The sequence below is a fragment of the Sarcophilus harrisii genome, chromosome 4 (assembly GCF_902635505.1).
Source record: "Sarcophilus harrisii chromosome 4, mSarHar1.11, whole genome shotgun sequence".
Lineage (NCBI taxonomy): Eukaryota > Metazoa > Chordata > Mammalia > Dasyuromorphia > Dasyuridae > Sarcophilus > Sarcophilus harrisii.
In genome coordinates, this window is record NC_045429.1 from 217,580,222 (window position 1) to 217,600,621 (window position 20,400).

The following is a 20,400-nucleotide window of genomic DNA, read 5'->3' on the forward strand; positions in this document are numbered from 1 at the left end:
TACTATTGGGATTATATCCTAAAGAGATCTTAAAGATGAGAAAGGGACCAACATGTGCAAAAATGTTTGTGGCAGCCCTTTTTGTAGTGACTAGAAACTGGAAATTGAATGGATGCCCATCAATTGGAGAATGGCTGAATAAATTGTGGTATATAAATGTTATGAAATATTATTGTTCTATAAGAAATGACCAGCAAGATGATTTCAGAGAGACTTGGAGAGACTTACATGAATTGATGCTAAGTGAAATGAGCAGAACCAGGAGATCATTATACATGGCATCAAGAAGATTATATGATCATTTCTGATGGATGTTGCTCTCTTCAGCAATGAGATGATTCAAACCAGTTCCACTTGTTCAGTAATGAAGAGAATCAGCTACACCCAGAGAGAGAACTATGGGAAATGAAGGTGGACCACAACATAGCATTTCCACTTTTTCTTTTATTGTTTGCTGCCATTTTTGTTTTCCTTCTCAGGTTTTTTTTCTTTTTTTCTAGATCTGATTTTATTTGTGTGCAGTGGAAATAAGTATACATATATTGGATTTAACATATACTTTTACATATTTAACATGTATTAAATTACCTGCCATCTAGGGGAGGGAATGGGGGGAAGGATGGCAAAAGTTGGAACAGAAGGTTTGGCAAGGGTCAACGTTGAAAAATTACCCATGCGTATGTTTTATAAATAAAAAGCTATTAAAAAAAAAAAAAGGACAGCGATTGAATGTTTGGTCTACAAAAGGCTATAAAACTGGTTATACTCTTTGATCCCACAGTACCATTACTAGGTCTCTGTGCCAGAGATCATTAAAAAAAAGGGAAAGAACCCACATATACAAAAAATGTTTATAGCAGTTCTCTTTGTGGTGGCAAAGAATTGGAAATTTAGGGATTCTATCACTTCGGGAATGACTAAACTAATTCAGGTATATGAATGTCATAGAATACTATTTTTTTATAAGCAGGAAGATTTTATAAAAACCTGGGAAGACTTAGATAAACTGATGCTAAGTGAAGATGGAAACATACTATTTTCACTTTTTTTCTTTCTTGTGATTTTTCCCTTTTGTTCCACTTGCCCCTTTTCCTTCTTTCACAACATGACTAATACGGAAATATGTTTAATAAGATTTTACATATATAATTTATTATCAGATTGCTTGATGTCTTTGGGGAAAGAGAGGAGGGAGGGAAAGATAAAAAACAATGGGAATCAGAATCTTAGAAATGTTGAAAATATATATACATGTAATTGGAAAAAATAAGATACTATTATTGAGAACAAAAAGAATGTTAGATATAGGTTTACTCCATTGGTATCTGCTTCTCTTTTTCTTAGTAGATTTAAGGTTAACAATTTCTTTTCTTTCTTTCTTTCTTTCTTTTTTTTTTTTAAAGCAATGTAGAATAACTATATAATGGGCAAACAATCTGAGCCTCTTCATCTTCCAAATGTGGGTGGGTTTTTGATTCAAGTTAGCTAAACAATTTACTATGCACTTACCATGTGTAGAGCATTATACTAGGGAATAGAGACACTACAATTAAAAAAAAAACCTGTTCTCATGGAATTTATACTCTTTTCCTAGTTATTCCTTAAGAAGACCATCTACAATCAGTTTCTCCACTTTCCTCTTGCTCTTGAAACTCTCTGAAGTCTGTTTCAGTTGAAACTCCTTTCTGCAAAGATTTCTTAATTGTCATGTCCAAAGACCTTATTTCAGGCCTCATTCTCCTTAACCTTTCTTTTGCATTTGATACTATTTACCATTCTCTTCTGCTTTGGTTTTCATGATACTGCTTTTTCTTGGTTCTCCTACCTATCTGATGGTCCTCAGTCTCCTTTGCTGAATCTTCATATACAGGCAGTGCTTACTAAATTTTTATCTCTTCCCTCTGTATTAATTTAATTGGTGATTTCATTAGCTCTCTTGAATTATTGTCTCAATGCAGATGATTCTTAAATCTATTCTGTTAAACCTGTTCTGACTGCTCTTATGGTTTCTAGGCATGCATGTCTCTCTATTGGACCATCTCAATCTGGATTTCCCATGGAAATCTTAAACTCAGTATCTCCCAAACTGAACTCATTATATTTCCTCCCAAATCCTCCCTTCCTCTAAACTTTCCTATTATTTTGGAGAATACTATAAAAAAAATAATAATATAATAATACTCTTCCAATTACCTAGGCTTGAAACCTAGTTATCATTCTTGACTCCTCACTCTCACTCCCAATTCTTATAAGAATCCAGTCTGTTGTCATTTGTCAATTCTATATTTATAACATCTAACATACTCTTTTCCTCTGACACTGTCTTCACCCTGGTACAGGTGCTCATTATCTCACAACAATCTCTTGGTTCTATACATTGTTGTTTGTGTATTACCTCCCCTATAAGGTTGTCAATTTCTTGCAGAAGTAGTTGCCTTTGTAGCCCCAGAACTTAGTACTATTCTTGGTACATAGTAGATGCCTGATAAATAGTTGTTGACTTCTATTTGGATTGGAGGTGGGAAGGAGATGTAACTTGTTCATAGATGTTTACACAAAATATATATAAACTAGTCCTACAAAACCGCTTTGTGTAGCAACTGGCTCTTAAACTTTGTGTTTGAAGTTAAGGACGCTAAATGTTGAGACTTGAGGACAGTCGTGGAAGATACCTTGATGGAAGAGAATTTTTTAGGTGGCATTTTGTTTCATTGGTTCCAATATCTTTTTTAATCACTAGGCATTAAATACAGTGAGGTCTTGCATTTTCCAGTCATTTGTGTAATATAAAAATAGTATACTATAGATAAGTATTTTCTTTTTATAATAGCTTTTTATTTTCAAAATACATACAAAGATAGTTTTCAGCATTCACCCTTGCAAAATCTTATGTTTCAATTTTTTTTCCTTTCTTCACTCTCACTCCCACCCCTTCTAGGCACAAGTAATCCAATATAAGTTCTTCTAAACATATTTCTACATTTATCATGCACAAGAAAAATCGTATCAAAAAGGGGGAAAAATGAGAAAAGGGAAAAAAAAGTACTCAAACAACAAAAAAAAAAGATGAAAATACTAAGCTGTGTTTCACATTCAGTTCCTATAGTCCTCTTTCTGGATATAGATGGCTCTATCACAGGTGATGGCCTGAATTATTTCATTGTTGAAAAGAGGCAAGACCCTCACAAATGATCATGACATAATCTTGTTGCTATATGCAATGTTCTCTTGGTTTTACTAAACTTCACTTAGCATCAATTCATGGAAGTCTCTTCCAAGCCTTTCTGAAATTAGCCTGCTGATCATTTTTTTTTTTTTTTTGGGAACAATAATATTCCATTACATTCATATACCATAACTTATTCACTTATTCAGCCATTCACCAACTTATGGACATCCACTCAGTTTCCACTTGCTTATTACTACAAAAAGAGCTGCTACAAACATTTTTTGCACATGTGGGCTCTTTTCTTTTTTTTATGATCTCTCTGGGATACAGACCCAATGGAGACACTGCTGGATCAGAGGGTTTGTATGCACAGTTTGATAGCCCTTTGGGCATAGTTCCATAGATAAGCATTTTCAAAAGCTTCTCTGTTTCACTTATTTTCATCAAGGGCACTTTGAGTATGTTTGTAGACATTAAGAATCAGAGATTCTTAAACTGGAGGGACCCCTTTGGAGGACTGTGGGAAAATTTCAGAATGTCAGTAAATTTGGATGGGAAAAAATACATTTTTATTTTAGTACTTTTAGTTTACTTTATAATCCTGTGCATTTAAAAACATTATGAAAAGGTATTCATAAGTCTTACCAGACTCACAAAGGATTCTGTAATATCAAAAAGGTGAAAAGGCTTGGGCCTAGATCAGTCTTGGAAAGATTTTGTAGATAAGAAAATAGATATGGGACAATGTAGTTATCTTGATGTCCTCATGATTGTTATTTTTAGTTGTATTGTCATTGTTGATTTTCCCCAATCATTCAAGGGAATATTCTTCCACACTCATGTATCTTGAATATTTATCTTTAGTCTCCACAAAACGATATCTTTACCACAGACTGACTGTTTATACATGGTCTAGCACATTGAAGTCTGAGATATCTAAATTCAAATGTAATTAATTTTTTCCACTATTAGTGATGGTCGAAATAATGTTAGCAATGTTTACAAATTTTTTTCCCTCACATGTTTGTTGTCAGCTTTCCCATTTCATTGTTAGTAATTTTGGGGTGATCTGAGAATCTCATGTCTATCTAGATTCTTAAAATTTATTTTTTTCTTCACTGCTTTTTCTTTATGGGATGATAATCATTGCTCTACTATTCTCTTTTGTATGATTTTTATAAATGAGTTTTTATTTTAAATTAGTATAGCTCTTGAATATTATATTTCTTTGCTTGGCAAAGATCACAGAATTATAGATTTTGTGAGTTGAATGGATCTCAGTTAATATTTAGTCTTAACTCATGCATAAAAGTTATCTTTAATGTATCCAAGAAGTGGTCCTCAACCTTCTCCACATAGTCATTTAAGAAGATAGACCTCATTGGGGCAAATCATTCCGTTTTGGGAACAGCTTTAATTTTAGGAAATTTTTCAAGTCTAAATATGCCTTTTGGTGACTTTTCTATATTACTTCTGTTTCTGCCCTTCAATGTCAAATACATACAGCAAGTCAAAGTGCTCTTTCATATGAAAATTCTTTTGAATATTTGAATATTAATCTTTTCTGAATCCTTTCTTCATGCTAAGCATGTTCAGTCAGCCTATCCTCATAAAACCATAGCGTCAAGGCCCATCACCATCCTGGTTGCCCTGCTGAGTATTTTACCTCTTTATCAATGCTGCCTCCCAGAAAAGAGCAGATTACTCGTAAGTGAAGTTGGATAAGGATGAACCACACTAGAACTTGTCTTTCTCTATTTCTAGAAGCTATGTCCCCATTAATACACCAAAAATTTTACAAGCTTTTTTGTCTGCATGTATCCCTGCTGACTCATTGAACTTGCTGTCCACTAAAACACTAAGATCTTTTTCAGAAGTGTTCTTTACTTGTGCTTCCTAATCGTTTTATATTTGTGTAGGATTTTGTCAAGGGGAGGTTTTGGGTACCCCAGTACAAAATTTTACATTTATTCCTGTTGTCATTTTGAGTACTGAGAGATATTTTTGAGGTATTTTTAAAATTCTTGCATTAATTTTCAAAATTTTATTTCAGCTGTCAAACGTTTAATGAAAGAAGCAGCAGAATTGAAAGATCCTACAGATCACTACCATGCTCAGCCTTTAGAGGTAAGTTTTCCAATAATTGTAATGATCCAAGTTGATCACATTTATAGAGGAATTGACAGTTTAAGGTGTTTTAGTAGCCATTTTAAATAATTTTAAAATCATTTCCTTAAAATTTTCTTTCTTTAACATCATCTTAAGTAGAACTACTTGACTTTGCTTATTGAGATAAGAACTCTTACTCTTGTCCTTTTAACTTGTTTAGCTTTGAAAAACAAGTTGAATTTGAAATGAGGCATCCAGTTGGAGATGTTCAGTAGACAATTGGTGATTTGGAATTGATGCTTGGGAGAGACCATTCTGAGTATGTAGACCTTAGTATTATAATAGAAATTATAATTAAACCTATGGGATCTGATGAGGTTGCCAAGAGAGACAGTGGGAAACGGTTTGGGGGGAGACACAGCATTAATGAGCCAAAAAAAAAGACCAACAAGGAGCAGTTAAACAGTTAGAAGGGAAACCAAGATAGAGCATTGTCATGAAAACCCAGAGAGGAGAAGAATATCCAGAATTAGAGAGATTGTTCAGTCATGTTAAATGCTTTAGAGAGGTCAAAAAAAGGATGGAGATTGAGAAAAGATCATTTGAGAAGTGAGTGATAAGAGAGGAATTGGAGGCAGTGAGTACAACTTTTCTAGGGGCTTAGCCCTAAAGCAATAGAAAAATATAGGATAATAGTTCAAAGGGGGGTAGAATTAGGTGATGATGATCTTTATAGCAGAAAGAGACCTATGTATGTTTGTATGCAATAGGGAAGGAACAAGTAGATAGGGAAAGACTGAAGATTGAAGAGAAAGAGAGAAATGATTGTAGTGGCTTGCTAATGAAGCACCACAGGAGGAGATGGGATCAAAAGTGCATATAAGGGCTTGACCTTGATTAGAAAGAGTTTTTTCTTTAGGGATTGGCATAACAGAGAAGAGAATAAAGATAATTTTGAGATCATAAGAGTTTTGAAATGGAGAAGAGGGAACTCAGGGTAAATAAACGAACTATATTTTCTCAGTACAGTATTAGCTGATGGTGTGGAGAGAGTAATATGGAAGACTTGAAAGAAGTGAAAATTTGGAAATGCTTGCTGTGGGGGAGCACAATAGATTTAGAATGAATTTGGGAGCAGCAGGATTATCTTAGTCCAGTGAGGGGCATGGTCAGTTGATAGGACAAGTGAACAGGGAATTAAAGAATAGAGTATTACAGTTCTTTGTAATATTGAACTAGATAAGTATAGAGTTGAAATTAGGAAAGGAGGAAAATGAAGCCATAGATGGCCTAGAAGCCATAGGAGGGTACTGAGGAATTGAGAAACTAAAGTTCATGATGAAGAGGAAGCATAAGTCTAGGAAAAATGAGGCATAAGGAAATAAGAATTTTTGAATTCTTGTTTGGAGATCAAAGGTGTGACTACCAATATATGTGGCTGAAGTGGATTAGTAAAGGAAGTAAGTGATGGGGAGATAAGATTGAAGACCTTGTAAGCTAGGATTTTGAAGGGGACATTGACTTTAATGATGAAATTTTCTATTATGAGAAGAGGAACTCTGGAGATAATATTGTGGGCCATCTCTGAAAATGGAGAGGGAATAATTTGAAGGCTAGTAGATAATTGGGATTGGTTAATATTTGGGATGTCTCAAAAGTCTTTTCAGCTACTAGAGTCAAACTGCATGAAAACTTTCAGGATAACCTTGTATTTGGATGGAATGAACTTTTAAGGAGAAAGGAACACAGCATTCCAATATTTTATTCCCCCTCTCAGTTAACAAACATTTATTTTCTCTTGTTCCTACCTCATTCTTACACTAGAAGAAAAGAAAAAAGAAAAAGAAAATCCTTGTAACAAAAGCATAGTCAAGCAAAACAATTTCTTGCATTGGTTATGTCCGAAAATGTACATATCTTTCTGCATCTTGAGTCTGTCACCTCTGTGTTAGGAGGTAGGTAGCATGTATTATGAAGTTATATCAACCAGTTAAGAAGCTTTTAATGAAAAATATATTGTGTTAGATATTAAAATGTTATTACACATTAAACCTTTTATTCTGGGATGGTAAATTTATATTTCATCTGTTGGTAACTGAAGAATACAAAAGCTAAGTGCTTTTCTAGAACACAGCCATTCAGTTCTCAGGCAAGATTATAATATAAGTAAGGAGTATGACTTCTCTTTTTTTTTTTCCTGAGGCAGTTGGGGTTAAGTGACTTGCCCAGGGTCACACAGCTAGAAAGTGTTAAGTGTCTGATGCCATATTTGAACTCAGGTCCTCCTTACTTCAGGGCTGCGCTAGCTGCCCGTATAATTTTTAATTTCTAACATGATGTTCTATTACTTCTGTGCCTTTGCACTGACTGTCCCCCATGATTGATATTCTTGCCTTCGTTGCTGCTACCTTTTTAGAATTTACAACTTTCTTCAAAGTTTAGCTTAAAAACCAGTTATTATATGAAGTTTTTCTTAATCTTTCCAGTTGCTAATTTGCCTCTTATATGTATATATATGTATCCTCAGTAACAGCAGAGATTAATAAGCATACTGGCACTTAGTAGGCATTTAATAAATGCTTATTGATTGATTGATAAATCATGTAGATCTCCTTTACTAATAGCAAATAGTTCATCATCTTTCTTTGCTTAAAACTTAACAGAAGGGTATCTCATATATCACTGTTCAAATCCATTTTTCTTCAGCTTCATCCTTTGGATTTTTATGTTGGGGATGGGAGGTAGCAATCATTAAGTGCCTACCATGTGCTAGGCCCCTTGCTAAACACTCTACAAATATTATGTAAGTTGTTGGGTTATATGTGGTAATCTGATAACAACAAGACACTTGGCAAAGAGTCTCTCTTTTTTTATTGGAGGGTGCCATGTCAGGTATGGACACTAGAATCTGTGTACATAAGTGACCACCAATAATAGTATCTAATTCTTTGTTTTATGGAATAAAGGTGATCTATATCTATAAATGTGTCTTTGTCCAGAGATGAGTCTGAATACTCTTTCATCTTTAAATAACCACCTTAAATATTCATCATTAAACCCTAAAAACAGGTTATTATGTGAATAGTAATGTACCTTGATAGTTATATCAGAAAAGTAAGGTATACTTGTCCTTATATTTTTGGTAATGTTTCATAGTCATATATGATTGTTTTCTTTAGGATAACCTTTTTGAATGGCACTTCACTGTTAGGGGCCCCCCAGATTCTGATTTTGATGGAGGAGTTTATCATGGACGGATAGTATTGCCACCAGAATATCCCATGAAACCACCAAGCATTATTCTATTAACAGTAAGTATCCTAGACTTTAAGAATTCCTTTATTTTGAGTAATTAGATTATTTTGATTTTTTAAATAAGTAGCCCACATAATTTTTGTATTGCATGCTGAGAGATATATAGAATTTTTTAAAAATTTAACAAATTTAACAAATATATTTTAAAAGTTCAGGCAGATTTAAAGTTGAACAATATTTATATGTGTTTTGGAAAACAACATAAATAATTTTGGCATGCTCTAATTTAATAGTTCAGAGTATGTTTGCAAGGTCACTGTAGATTTTGTCATTATATAGTATGCTAGATGTTCAGTTGAATTCTGTCCTTGGGTTCTAGGCTTTCTAACCATGGTCAGACCCCAGAAGGAGTTGTGATTTTGTCCAAGAATTTCCTATGTAAATGAATGTGCCTAACTCTTTAAAGTAATTATAAATCTTTTCCAGGAAAGCCTTAAAAAAGCTTCTGGGACTTGATATATAAACAAATTGTAATCCACAAACAAAAACTACTGAAGAACCACCCATGGGGAATCCCTCCTTGATTTGAAATCTGATCTACATCTCCCCTATCACCTTTGTCAACTATGGCAGTTTCCATAATTCACATGACTAGCTGCTGCCATCAAAGTTGCTGAGAGTGTTGGACAGTCCTGGAATATCTAAACTGCCTTTTTCTTGCTTGTCCATACCTTCCTGTATCACACCCATATCAATACATTCAGAGATTAAATCTTAGAGAAAGGACTCAGTACTTCAGCACTTCTCTCAGCACCTCAGAATAGTAGTCAGGATCACACTCAGTACCATAATTCAGCTTCATTCTGGGTAAAATATACTTTTGGAGATTGACTGGAGAAAACAGCCATTAAACCAATTTCTGAGAGAAAATGCATTCAGAAGTTTGACCTCTCAAATAATGAAACAGTCTGAGGATTTCTACTGATTGGGAAATGCTCTTCAGTAATGCTGATTCTCAGCCCATCTGTGCCTGCCTATTCCATATTACTCTTGTCCATGTTCTCTTACAATGTAGAATTCCTTCTAATATGGTGAGAGTCTTCCTTGCTATCTCTTAACTGTAAAGGGGGTCTAATGGAATACTCTTATCAGCTGCCATTCTTTATTATCACCATATGACCAGGCCATCTTTTCTTTCTATGTACAATTCCTGATCTTTGAAGTTCCTCATTGGTTATATGTTATAGCCTTTTCATACCTCTCTGTGACATTTACCTTTTTTTGGAGGCAATTATATTCTGCCATATAGCAATTCCTGCAGAATATTAGTACTAAAAATAGACATTTGCTTTCATCATAAATTTGTGGTCTTTAGTTTCCAAAAGTTAGTCCAGATCACTTTTCTCTCCTATTCAACTCTAGAAAGAACTTCTTATCCATCTGATAAACTGATGCTTTATACATACTGATAAACAAGCTTTATAGGTTATTCCCCAAAATACAGGTAATAGGCTTGAGACTAATTCATATTTTATTTTGAAACTTGACTTATTGACATTGTTGTCATCTTCTAAGTTTCTGCCTTGATCCTTTCACCATAGCATATCTCTGTGGTCGGGTCCATTTTTGTTTTTTTACTCATTTTTTTCTGCCTATCTCTTGACATTTTACTTTTTGTAAAAGTTGGGCTCTGCTTCTGGAGTGGCCTAGGCACTGTCCCAAGCTTATTATGCCAGAGTGGGTTTAGGAACTTCCTACTGGCTTGCAAGTAGTGGGGTGTAGTTAATGCTATCTAACACTTGATTTTGAGTCACTGCTGCTGGCTTGCGCTGCAGCTCAGAACCTCACTGCTGCCTTATACTGACTGCTGACTTGCCTGGATAGAGGCTTACTACTGATTTGCACTGGAAGTGGGACTTTGCTGATGGACTGCCCTTTTGCTGCTACCTAATTGCACTCCCCTTTCACTCTAATGCCACACACCTTTCCTGTTGATCTTCCAAACTGTCTTGATGTAGAAAACTGTTTTTCTGCTGTAAAATTTGTTCTGAAGCATAGAAATTGCAAGGTTATTTGGAAGAGAATTTGGGAGAACCCAGGCAAGTTCCTGCCTCACTCATCTTGGCACCAGAAGTCTTACAGTTATTTTGAGTGACTTGATTTGGAAGAACTGGAATGAAACTGGGGGAGAGTACAGGGCAGTCTTTTTTGCAAAGAAAGTTTCTTGGTGAAATCAAAGGTGTGTGTTCTGGGAAGTTCTTCTGAAAAGGAGACAGTCTTATTCATTTGCCATGTAGAGAAATAATAAGAGAAATTCAAAGTGGAAATTTCCTGAAATCTTGCAACAAGTTGGGAGTAGGGAGTAGGGGTGACTTGCAGAGGCTTTTATATCTTCCCAGAGTTTTTTCTTTCAGCAACTAGAAGCTTGATCTCTGGAAGAGTCTGGAATATAACTACTCTGCTTCTTGCTACTTAACAGTCATGATTCACATTTGTGCCTTGACCTTTTTGCCTTTTGTATAATTATTCCCTCAATTCATCTTCTAGTGCAACTTGAACTAGTATCTTTTCATAAATAACTAGTATACTAGAAGGGTTAAAGGCACTGGGTTAAGGAATCTGGAGACCTAATTACTACTCTCAGCTCTGCCGCTAGTTGTTATGTTAATGTGAACAACTTGTTTACCTGATTTGGGCCTGGGAAGGAGGATAGGTTGGGGGAGGTTGGACTCAATGATAGAAAGTTGCTTTCAATTTCCCTAATATTCTTTTGTATCTTAGTACAAAGAGGAACCATATTTTTTATTTGTTTCCCGTGATAGAATCTAATGTGGTAATGCAGAGTTAGGAACTAAATAAATACCTTTTAGGTTATTATATTTTTGTGAATTCAAATTAATATTTTAAATATTATTAAAAGCTAAGAGTTTTACAGAAATATTTAAAACATGTTTGTGATAAGTATAAATTATTTTATCTTTAAGGCTAATGGAAGGTTTGAAGTAGGCAAGAAAATTTGTTTGAGTATCTCAGGACATCACCCTGAAACTTGGCAACCTTCATGGAGTAGTAAGTGTCAGTTTATTGCTGTAATTAACTTGTTTAAAGAACTTTTTCTTCCAAGATTAACATGATCACCTTACAATATTAAATATTGAATAGAAAAACTGTAAATTTAATTTAATTTTCATTTGCTTTCAGCTAAATACAGGATGGGGGATGGTGTTGGGGTGTTTAATTTTCTTAAGTATTCCATGTTATGATAGGTGGTGGGGAGTTATGGCACACACCCTCTCCCTTCCCCCCAATCCAGTGGTGGGAATCAAATGCTTTTTAATTTCACATATAGATTGAACATTTCGTTATTCATTTCAGTCAGAACAGCATTGTTAGCCATCATTGGATTTATGCCAACAAAAGGAGAAGGTGCCATAGGGTCTCTAGATTACTCACCTGAAGAAAGAAGAGCCCTTGCCAAAAAGTGAGTAGTTTACTTTTTTTTTTTAATCTGGTGTTTTAAGTTGTTTTTCAAACCTACAAAGCATATACTTTGAAGAAATGATACTTGTTTTTTTCCTAACTTCATTTTTAACTTCATGTTCTGACTTTTCTTAAATCTCAAGTTATTTAATTAACTTCACATAAAAGTAACAGTAAATGACCTGATATTTTGTTGACAGAAGAACTTAGTGAAATTCCATTAGAATTGTTTTAGGAGTGGAATTTTTTTCATAATGTTTCAGTCAAATAGAGTAGAACTCTGATGGCATGGTTAAGTTAAATACCATATGAATTTTTGCTCTTAAATTTCATCTGCTTCCTCAGTCAGAAGCTAAAGAAATTCTCATGTCAGGTTTTTGTTGTATAGTTGAGTCTGTGAAATGAAAAGAAGGGCAGTTCTGCTAAAAAAAATTTCCAGTAAATTTTCTAGTAGTCTGCAAATGATGGGTGTGCCATCATTACCATCTAGAAATGACATAGCTTTTTCTCCTAGGTGCACTAAAAGATTTTTACAAACATTCAGACATTTTTTGAGTTGCTAGGTACTGACTTTATAACTTAAATATTTTGATAAGACAGTAATACTATATGCATAATGGGAAAACTAATTCATAGGACCATAGATTTAAAGCTGGAAGGAACCAAAGATGTTAGTCCTAAGCCATCATTTTACATATGAGGAACGAAGGCCCAAAGAAGCAAACTAACTTACCCAAGATTGCACATGTAGTAATCATCAGAGGTGAGATGTGAACCCAGGTCTCCTAATTCCATTTAGCACCTACAGTATGCAGATTTTAGTAGGCTTTGGCATAAAATGACAACTCATAAGATATTCAATTCAGTGAATATTAATTTATTGCCTACTTGGTAGTGGTAATATAACCCCTTATCTTCTGACTCCTACTTTTATTTTCAACCTATCATAGATCATGGCATTTAAAGATAAAAGGAATAAAAAGAGATCATTAGATCCCTCACTTTCAAATGAGTAAAGCCATGTTGTTTTTCAATTAGCTAAGTAAATATATTGTTTGGAAAAATGTACATATGGAAAGTTTTTTTGAATATTAAATGGGAACCAATCACCTTAAACATGATGGGTTATTTTGAAAGACATTTGATACATTTGTAGTGTAGTTGAGTAAAAATATGTGCATGTGTGTGTGCAATATTTATGCAATATAAATAATGTGATTTCTCTTTTGGATAAATAAATACTGTATTTTGTAGACCTGTGTTAAGCTAATGTTTAAAAGCTTGATAGAATTCAGGTCTTTATTTTGGATGGAAAATCTTTTCTTGTATTTAGCATCTGGAAGAAAAAAATTTCTTATTTCAAAAGAAAAAAATTTCTTATTTCGAAATTTATATTGTAGAAGGTGGATTTTTCACTCTAAGGTAAGAAAATTATATTTTTGTTGTGGTGAACTTGTATTTATACTGTCATAAGTGTAACTATGTAAAATATGAGTATTTGTGAGAATGCTACTGAACCTTTTAAAAAATATAGCTATTTATTGAATTTACCCATATGGTTGAGGGGCAGGAGAATATATGTTACACTTAATAGTTTTGTTTTGAACAGAAAAGATTTCAATTTATGGTTTGATTCTATCGAAATATTCTGATTGGAAAAAAAATTTAATAATGTGTGCTAATTTTTTGAACCCATAGTTAGATGGCCAGATTTGACTTAAGAAAAAAAAGAAATCTGAAAAAAAATCTTTATTTTAGTTTTTCTAATATTTTTAAAATTTGATGTGACTTTAAAATGTACTTCAAAATGTATATGATATTCAAGGAAATATTTTCTTGGTTGTCCAACCTAGAAAGCAAATGAGTGCATATGTGGGATGAGCTTTTTGATAATTTTCTTTTAAAACAAGTTTATTTGTTCAGTGTTCATGTTTTGTAAAAAGGGAATCAGGGTTAAATTTAACTACTTCTGTTTCCATTCAATGAGAAAGTCCTTTTTAGCAATCATTTTAAAATTCTTTTATTTCTTTAGGTCACAAGATTTCTGTTGTGAGGGATGTGGCTCAGCAATGAAGATTGCCCTGTTACCTTTGTCATCAGGAAGTAATTCAAGTCAGGCTGATCAAGAAGCCAAGGAACTTGCTAGACAAATCAGTTTCAAGGTAGACTACATAATGAATTTTTAGAAAGAATTCCTCCCATTTTCTTGTCAGGAAGAAAATATATTTATTAGGGTTCTATAATAGTGTGTTTGTATTCTTTAGGAATAGCCATACCTATACTTTTGGAACTTATTCTAAATTAATGATATTTCACACTTTTGTCTCTGAATCTTAATTAGTTGCTCAATTTGGCACTTAATCATTTGTTGTTTTGCCTCATGTTGCTATAGCTTTTATTTCTAACTAGATTAAAATGAAAAGAGCCCTGGATTTAGTCATAAAATGTTTAAGCCCCCAAGTTAGAAAAGTGAAATATTGGAATCTACTACTTAATTAGCTGTGTAATCTTCGGCAAGACACTTAACTTTTCTGAGTTTATTTCCTCATTTGCAAAATTTGTGCTGTCTAACTTATATGATTTTTCTGGGAATTTTATTGAAATTATATTGTGTAAAAATGCCTTAAAAATTTAAGGTGACATTATTATCAGACACATTCTTTGGTATCTTTCACAGTGCTGAACACATAGTAGAGTTCTGTAATCACTAATCATGAATTGCTTTAGCCTCCTGTGTACCAAATGTTAGTTGTATCCAAAGACTTTACAGTCTTATAGAATATCAAAAACAAGAATTTTAGGTAGTTAATATAGAAGACAAAGATTGACAAGTGGTAATATAGAGGAAGCTAAGTTGGGCTGAATAGGGAGTTTTATTTTAGGCAAAATTAAATGATTATTTCCCTATTTGTGTAACTTATGAACTTAGTTTTATGTATCTTTTAAAATGCTATATAAGACCAATTATATGAAAATTAAAGTATTTTTATGTAAGGGCTCATGGACATAATTTTTTAAAAGATATATCAATTTTATAATAAAAATATGAAATTTTTCTCAAAGTTGGAAGAGAAACATTTAATTTCTCATCTGCTGTTGTTCATTTAATAATTAGGTTTTTCTTTTTTACCAATTTATTTTTAATTTTATTTACCAGTACAGCAAAAGGTAAAGAGCAAATTATAGGAAAATATACTTTAATTTCATATTATAACTAGTCTTAAAAAAAGGGGGATGAGAGAAGGATAAGAAAGAATGACAAAAGAAATAGAGAGGAAGAGAGAGTAGCAGAAAAGGAGAGAAGAGACAGAAATGGAAAGAGAAAAAAAATCCAGAAAGGGGAAGACATTGAGCTATAGAAAGAGAGAGAGGAGAAACAGACAAGAAACCAAGATGGGAAAGGTAGAGAGAGACAGAAAAGATACATAGAAGAAAGCAAGAAGGACTCCATAACTTCCAAGACAAGTGAATTGTATAAGTTATACCCTACTGTGTGGACTACCTAGAGCACTTGCTTATCTGTTTCTTCATAAAACAGTAATTTTTAAAAAAATCTCTTACCAGGCTACCCCACCTGTTTGATCTGTTTTATTACCTTGTCTCCTTTCTCACTCTTCTCTATTATAGTTTCTATTCCATTTTTTCCATCTATGTTTTGCTTCCATCTGCTCTGCCAATTTTTCATATTCTTTCTACCATCTCTGAATCACAGCACACCAATCCTGTGCTAACATGTAAAGAGGAAGAGATTAGGATTTCTACCACTATAGTTGGCATCACCTGTTGTTTTAAAAAAAAGTTTTATTGATGTCTTTATAGATTGCAATCATTTTTCTAACAGTTTCCTTCCCCCCCCCCCCCCCCGGAAAAAAAAAAAAAACCTCTCCAACTGTGTCTATCTACGTCTACTTTCTTCCCTAAAGCCTTACTTTACCAAGAGGAAAAAGAAGACTCTTTCTATAGCCTTTTGAAATCATTATTGGTTTACTTAATCTGAGTTCTTCTATCTTTTTTGTATTTTTATTTATGTTATAGTATGTGATTGTTTTCTTCCTCCTGTTTTGTTCCATTGGCATCTGTTAAGTGAATCTTCTCCTTCTTCATAAGTGTCATTTCTTAGCCTAAAATGGAATGCCACTACTGTTCTCCATTAAGCAGATGTTCTTTTTATTTCTTGAGGGTTTTTTGCTACTGCAAAATGTGCTGCTACAAGTATTTTGTTTTATATATTGGAATTTTGTTTTTATCTTTGACTTCCTTGGTGTAAAACTAGTAGGATTGCTGGAAATGAACAATTAGCTTTGTTTTCCAGAATGGTTGAATGAATTTACAGCTTCTGTAACAATTTCTTCATGTTTTCTTGACTTTCTATAACCTTTTAAACATTATTTTTGCCTTTTATCATTTTTGCTAATTTGAAGATAAGATTTTTCAGTTGCAATATTCAGTAACTTGGAGAATTTTCCTATATGGTTATTCATATTTTGCATTTCTTCTTTTGGAAACTGTTTGGTCATGTCCTTTGAGCATTTTTTCTTTTGAAAAAAATTGTTTGCTCATGTCCTTTGAGCACTTATCTACTTGGGAATGGCTCTGTTCATTATATATTTTAGAAAAAAACACAGATTTCCCATCCCCCCTCTCCCACTCTATGGTCCCCTTATTTTAGTTATTATGATTCCAGTTGTGCAAAAGTTTTAAAATTTTGTATAAGCAAAATTTTTCATCTTTTATAATTTCCTTTATCCATTGTTTAAGAATTTCCCCTCAGCCAGAGTTTGAAAGATATTTCTCCAGTTCTACCCTTTTTTAAAATATGGCTTTTTTTATATCTGATTTTATCTGAATTCTGCCTTCACCATCTTCTCTACTCTTATTTTCCTTGCTCCAATTAAAACTCATGAGATGCTTAGCTCCTTATGCAAAAACTGAGCTTCTCTTTTCTGTGCTTGCTATCCTATGGGTAAAATGCTGAGTTGTGATCCTTTTGTGAGGATTTTTGGTAGTTTTACATTAAGCAGATGTGATTGACAAACTTCATTTAGGAAATTTAAAATTGAATCCTAAACTTATTTCCCTTTTTTGTTATAATGTGGGAGTGGTAAAAATGATGATTATTAGATAGTCACACCTAAATACCATTTGTCTTAGGAACAACTGAACTCAGTAGATACATATGACTTTTCTTTAGTGTGCTATGTAGATATATTGTACAAATAAATACTTAGGCCATTTTAGGCATATAGTAAACAAAACTGTAGAACTGAAGTAATGGGACTTTTAGAAAATTATTAGAAATGAGTTTGTTGGGTGATTCTGTCCAAATGGAGTACCTGCAATACTTGATCATATTAAAAAAACAACAAAAAGTGACATTCCTAAAACTCTGGTTTAATGAAATAGGTACTTACCGAGGCATTTGAATTGATATAACAGATGTTTGCCTTTTTCCTGTCCTGTTGTTCAAATCTATGTGTATACCAAAGCTCCATATCATACAAGCCCCATATCACATACACCTTTTTTTCTTTATTTGGGTGAGACAATTGGGGGTAAGTGACTTACTCAGGGTCACACAGCTAATAAATATGAAGTGTCTTGAGGCTAGATTTGAATTCAGATCCTCCTGACTTCAGGACCTGTGGTCTGTCTGCTATGCCATCTAGCTACTCCTTCACCCTCTCTTTAAAGCATTCTTTAGCTATCCCATTCCTCACTGATTATATTTTCCTTCTCTTTTGTAGGTAGCCATTATTGACAGATTAACATTTAATAGTTTTCTGTTATTTCTTTTCTGTCATTCTTATTTCCCTAATTAGATTGTAAATTCTTGGAGAGTAGAGACAATATTTCATGTTTCTTTTGTATTCCCCAAATATGATTATAAACATTGAAGAGAATTAAAAACAGATAAAATTAAGTTTATGGATTACTCTGCAGTTTTTCTTCTTTATATATATGTGTGTGTTTGTGTGTATATATATTTTTTTCTTCTTCTTTTAGGCAGAAGTCAATTCATCTGGAAAGCCTATCACTGTGCCAGATTTAAAACACTCTTTCTCCATAAGTGATCCACAACAGGAAGGTAGATCTTCAACATTCCAGGATACAACAGCCAGTACATCGGTATGACTATTATTTCATATATCATTATTATTATTATTATTGATATGTGAGGGTATGGGAAAGAAAATAGATTTGGGAACCAGCTCTAGTTCTGCCATTAACTATTTACATAAACTTATATAGGTTGCTTTTCTCTCAGTTTGTTTTCTCCTCTATTAAGTGGCATGACTAAATTATCTATAAAATTCTCTAATGCTGTAATCCTGAACATCTTTGGTGTGCTAGACTCTGTAAAATGAACTAAAGGACATGACATGTATTTCTATTTATGCTTTAAATAGATTAGCATCTTTTACTTTTTTGTACCTAGTTTCACCTACTTGGTTAATTAAAGCACTTTGCTTATATTAAGAATAAAGGAATGACTTTACTCTCTGTGGTGGCTAGCTAGTTCCAGGTTTAACAGATTGCACCTTTAACCTTAATCAGTTATTTTTTTAGGTTTATACCCTAGATCATGAGGACAGGATGAATATATAAGCTCAACTACAGTTGTACTTATTATTCATATTTCACTTATATTTTAGATTTCACTATTATTCAAAACTTTGCTTCAGAAATCTTGCATTCTGAAATTTCCATTCCTGGCCTTTTCTTTTACCCCACCCTCTTATATACTGAATCTCTTCTTTGTCTTCATTGTGAATTCCTTGAACTTTCTCTTTTATTCCTGTTCATTACCATCATTTTGACTTCACTTGCCTCCTTTCTCAGCTTGAACCTCATTATCAACTATTTTAATAATATACTCACCACTAATTCATCCTCTTTATTGTCTTAACATTTTTACTTTGCCAAATCCTGGGTGACCACCTCTCCTTTCAATTTATAGGTTGCTAAGCAAGGTTAAAGAATAAATCCTATAATTAAGCTGCTTGGCTCTATTTTATATTCATATTACCTATTTCTGACCTAAGTAGACTTCACTGCTCTGCTATGTGACTGCATTTTTATTCATTTCCTATTGGATTAATAGCCAGTTTTCCATATTTACTGTTCCTAACCTTTTCTATTTTCTTCAAGTCTTTAGCCATAATCTAGCTTCCCTGAAGTTGAGCACATGGCTTCATTTCATACTTTACAGAAATTTGAGCAGTGCATTATGAGTTCTCACAACTTTCCTTCTCAACCTCTAAATCTCTTGTCACCTTCCTTTCCTGCTTAGTTTTTCTTTTTGAGAAGGAAATAGCTCCTTTCCAAGCCAAACTCTTTCTGGTTCTTTTGTTCATTCTGTCATCATCTTTTTGGGATTTGACTCCAATAGTCTCCCCTTTTGAATCTTTCTTTTTTTTTTTTTTTTTTTTTTTTTTTTTGCTTTAGTGCCTCCTGTATCTATGATCCATTGTTCATTTCCCTTATCCTAAAATAACCTTTCTTCAATCTTATTATTCTCATTAAACCATTGTCTTTTTTTTTTTTTTAATCTCTTCACTGCTAAATTTATCAGATTAATCTGTACTTGTTACCTGTACTTTTTATTGAATTAATTATGCTTAGGAACAAATTCTTTACTACTATTGGAGAGAGAAGAGAGCTGTGAGATTGCAATTCAGATTTAGCTCTCTCTACCTAAAGATTAAAGTTCATGTAAAGATTTCTAAGTATTCACACAGATGTAAAAGTCCTGTGAATTCAATTTACAGCTCAAAGAGGGGGTCAGGAGCAAGCCAGCTTCAAAGGAAAGGAACATCAAAGAGGGTTGCAGTTGTTGTTCTTTTCTGAAACTATTTTATACTCTTGTTATCAGGACAGAGAGCTTCTTAAGCTAAAATAACACTTTCTAGTATTTTCCAGAGGCTTCTGAAGGTTGTTTATTGCTCATTTAAGAATTAGAGTTTTTTATGTCTTTATCAGATCTCATCCCATAATCCCTGGAAACCTGGCTTCTGTTCTCCCCACTCAATTGAAACTGATCTACAGAAGGTTACCTTTGAACCTCTCCCCTCTCCCCCCCCTTAAAACTAAATTTGGTGTTATTTTCTCAGTCCTTATTGTCTCCCAACTTTTCTGCAGCATTTGTTGCTGTTAATTGCTTATTCTTTCTAAAATCCATTCTTTTCTTGACTTCTTTGACATAGTGCTACTCTTGTTTTCTTTCTAAACTCTTTTTTTCTCTTTAAAAAAATTTTTTCCCTCCCCCTAAATATGTGTATTTCCCAGGTTTTTGCCTTTTGTGCTTTTTTCCCTCTCTGAAATGTCTTTGATTTCTTCCATTCCCATAATATGAACAGTCATCTCTATACATCTTGTCTTGACCTGTT

The 20,400-nt window shown here is 33.4% G+C and overlaps 1 protein-coding gene across 2 annotated transcripts in view; it reads left to right on the plus strand.

Annotated features, from left to right (window-relative positions):
* The window catches only part of UBE2J1 (ubiquitin conjugating enzyme E2 J1), a 46,710-nt gene that overhangs the window by 11,186 nt on the left and 15,124 nt on the right, over positions 1 to 20,400 (plus strand). For both annotated transcript variants that reach the window (XM_012549219.2, XM_031964529.1), the window contains exons 2-7: positions 5,223 to 5,296; positions 8,458 to 8,589; positions 11,518 to 11,602; positions 11,909 to 12,014; positions 14,046 to 14,175; positions 18,017 to 18,139. In XM_012549219.2, coding sequence (XP_012404673.1) covers positions 5,223 to 5,296; positions 8,458 to 8,589; positions 11,518 to 11,602; positions 11,909 to 12,014; positions 14,046 to 14,175; positions 18,017 to 18,139 — 650 coding nt within the window. The remainder of the gene's footprint in view (positions 1 to 5,222; positions 5,297 to 8,457; positions 8,590 to 11,517; positions 11,603 to 11,908; positions 12,015 to 14,045; positions 14,176 to 18,016; positions 18,140 to 20,400) is intronic.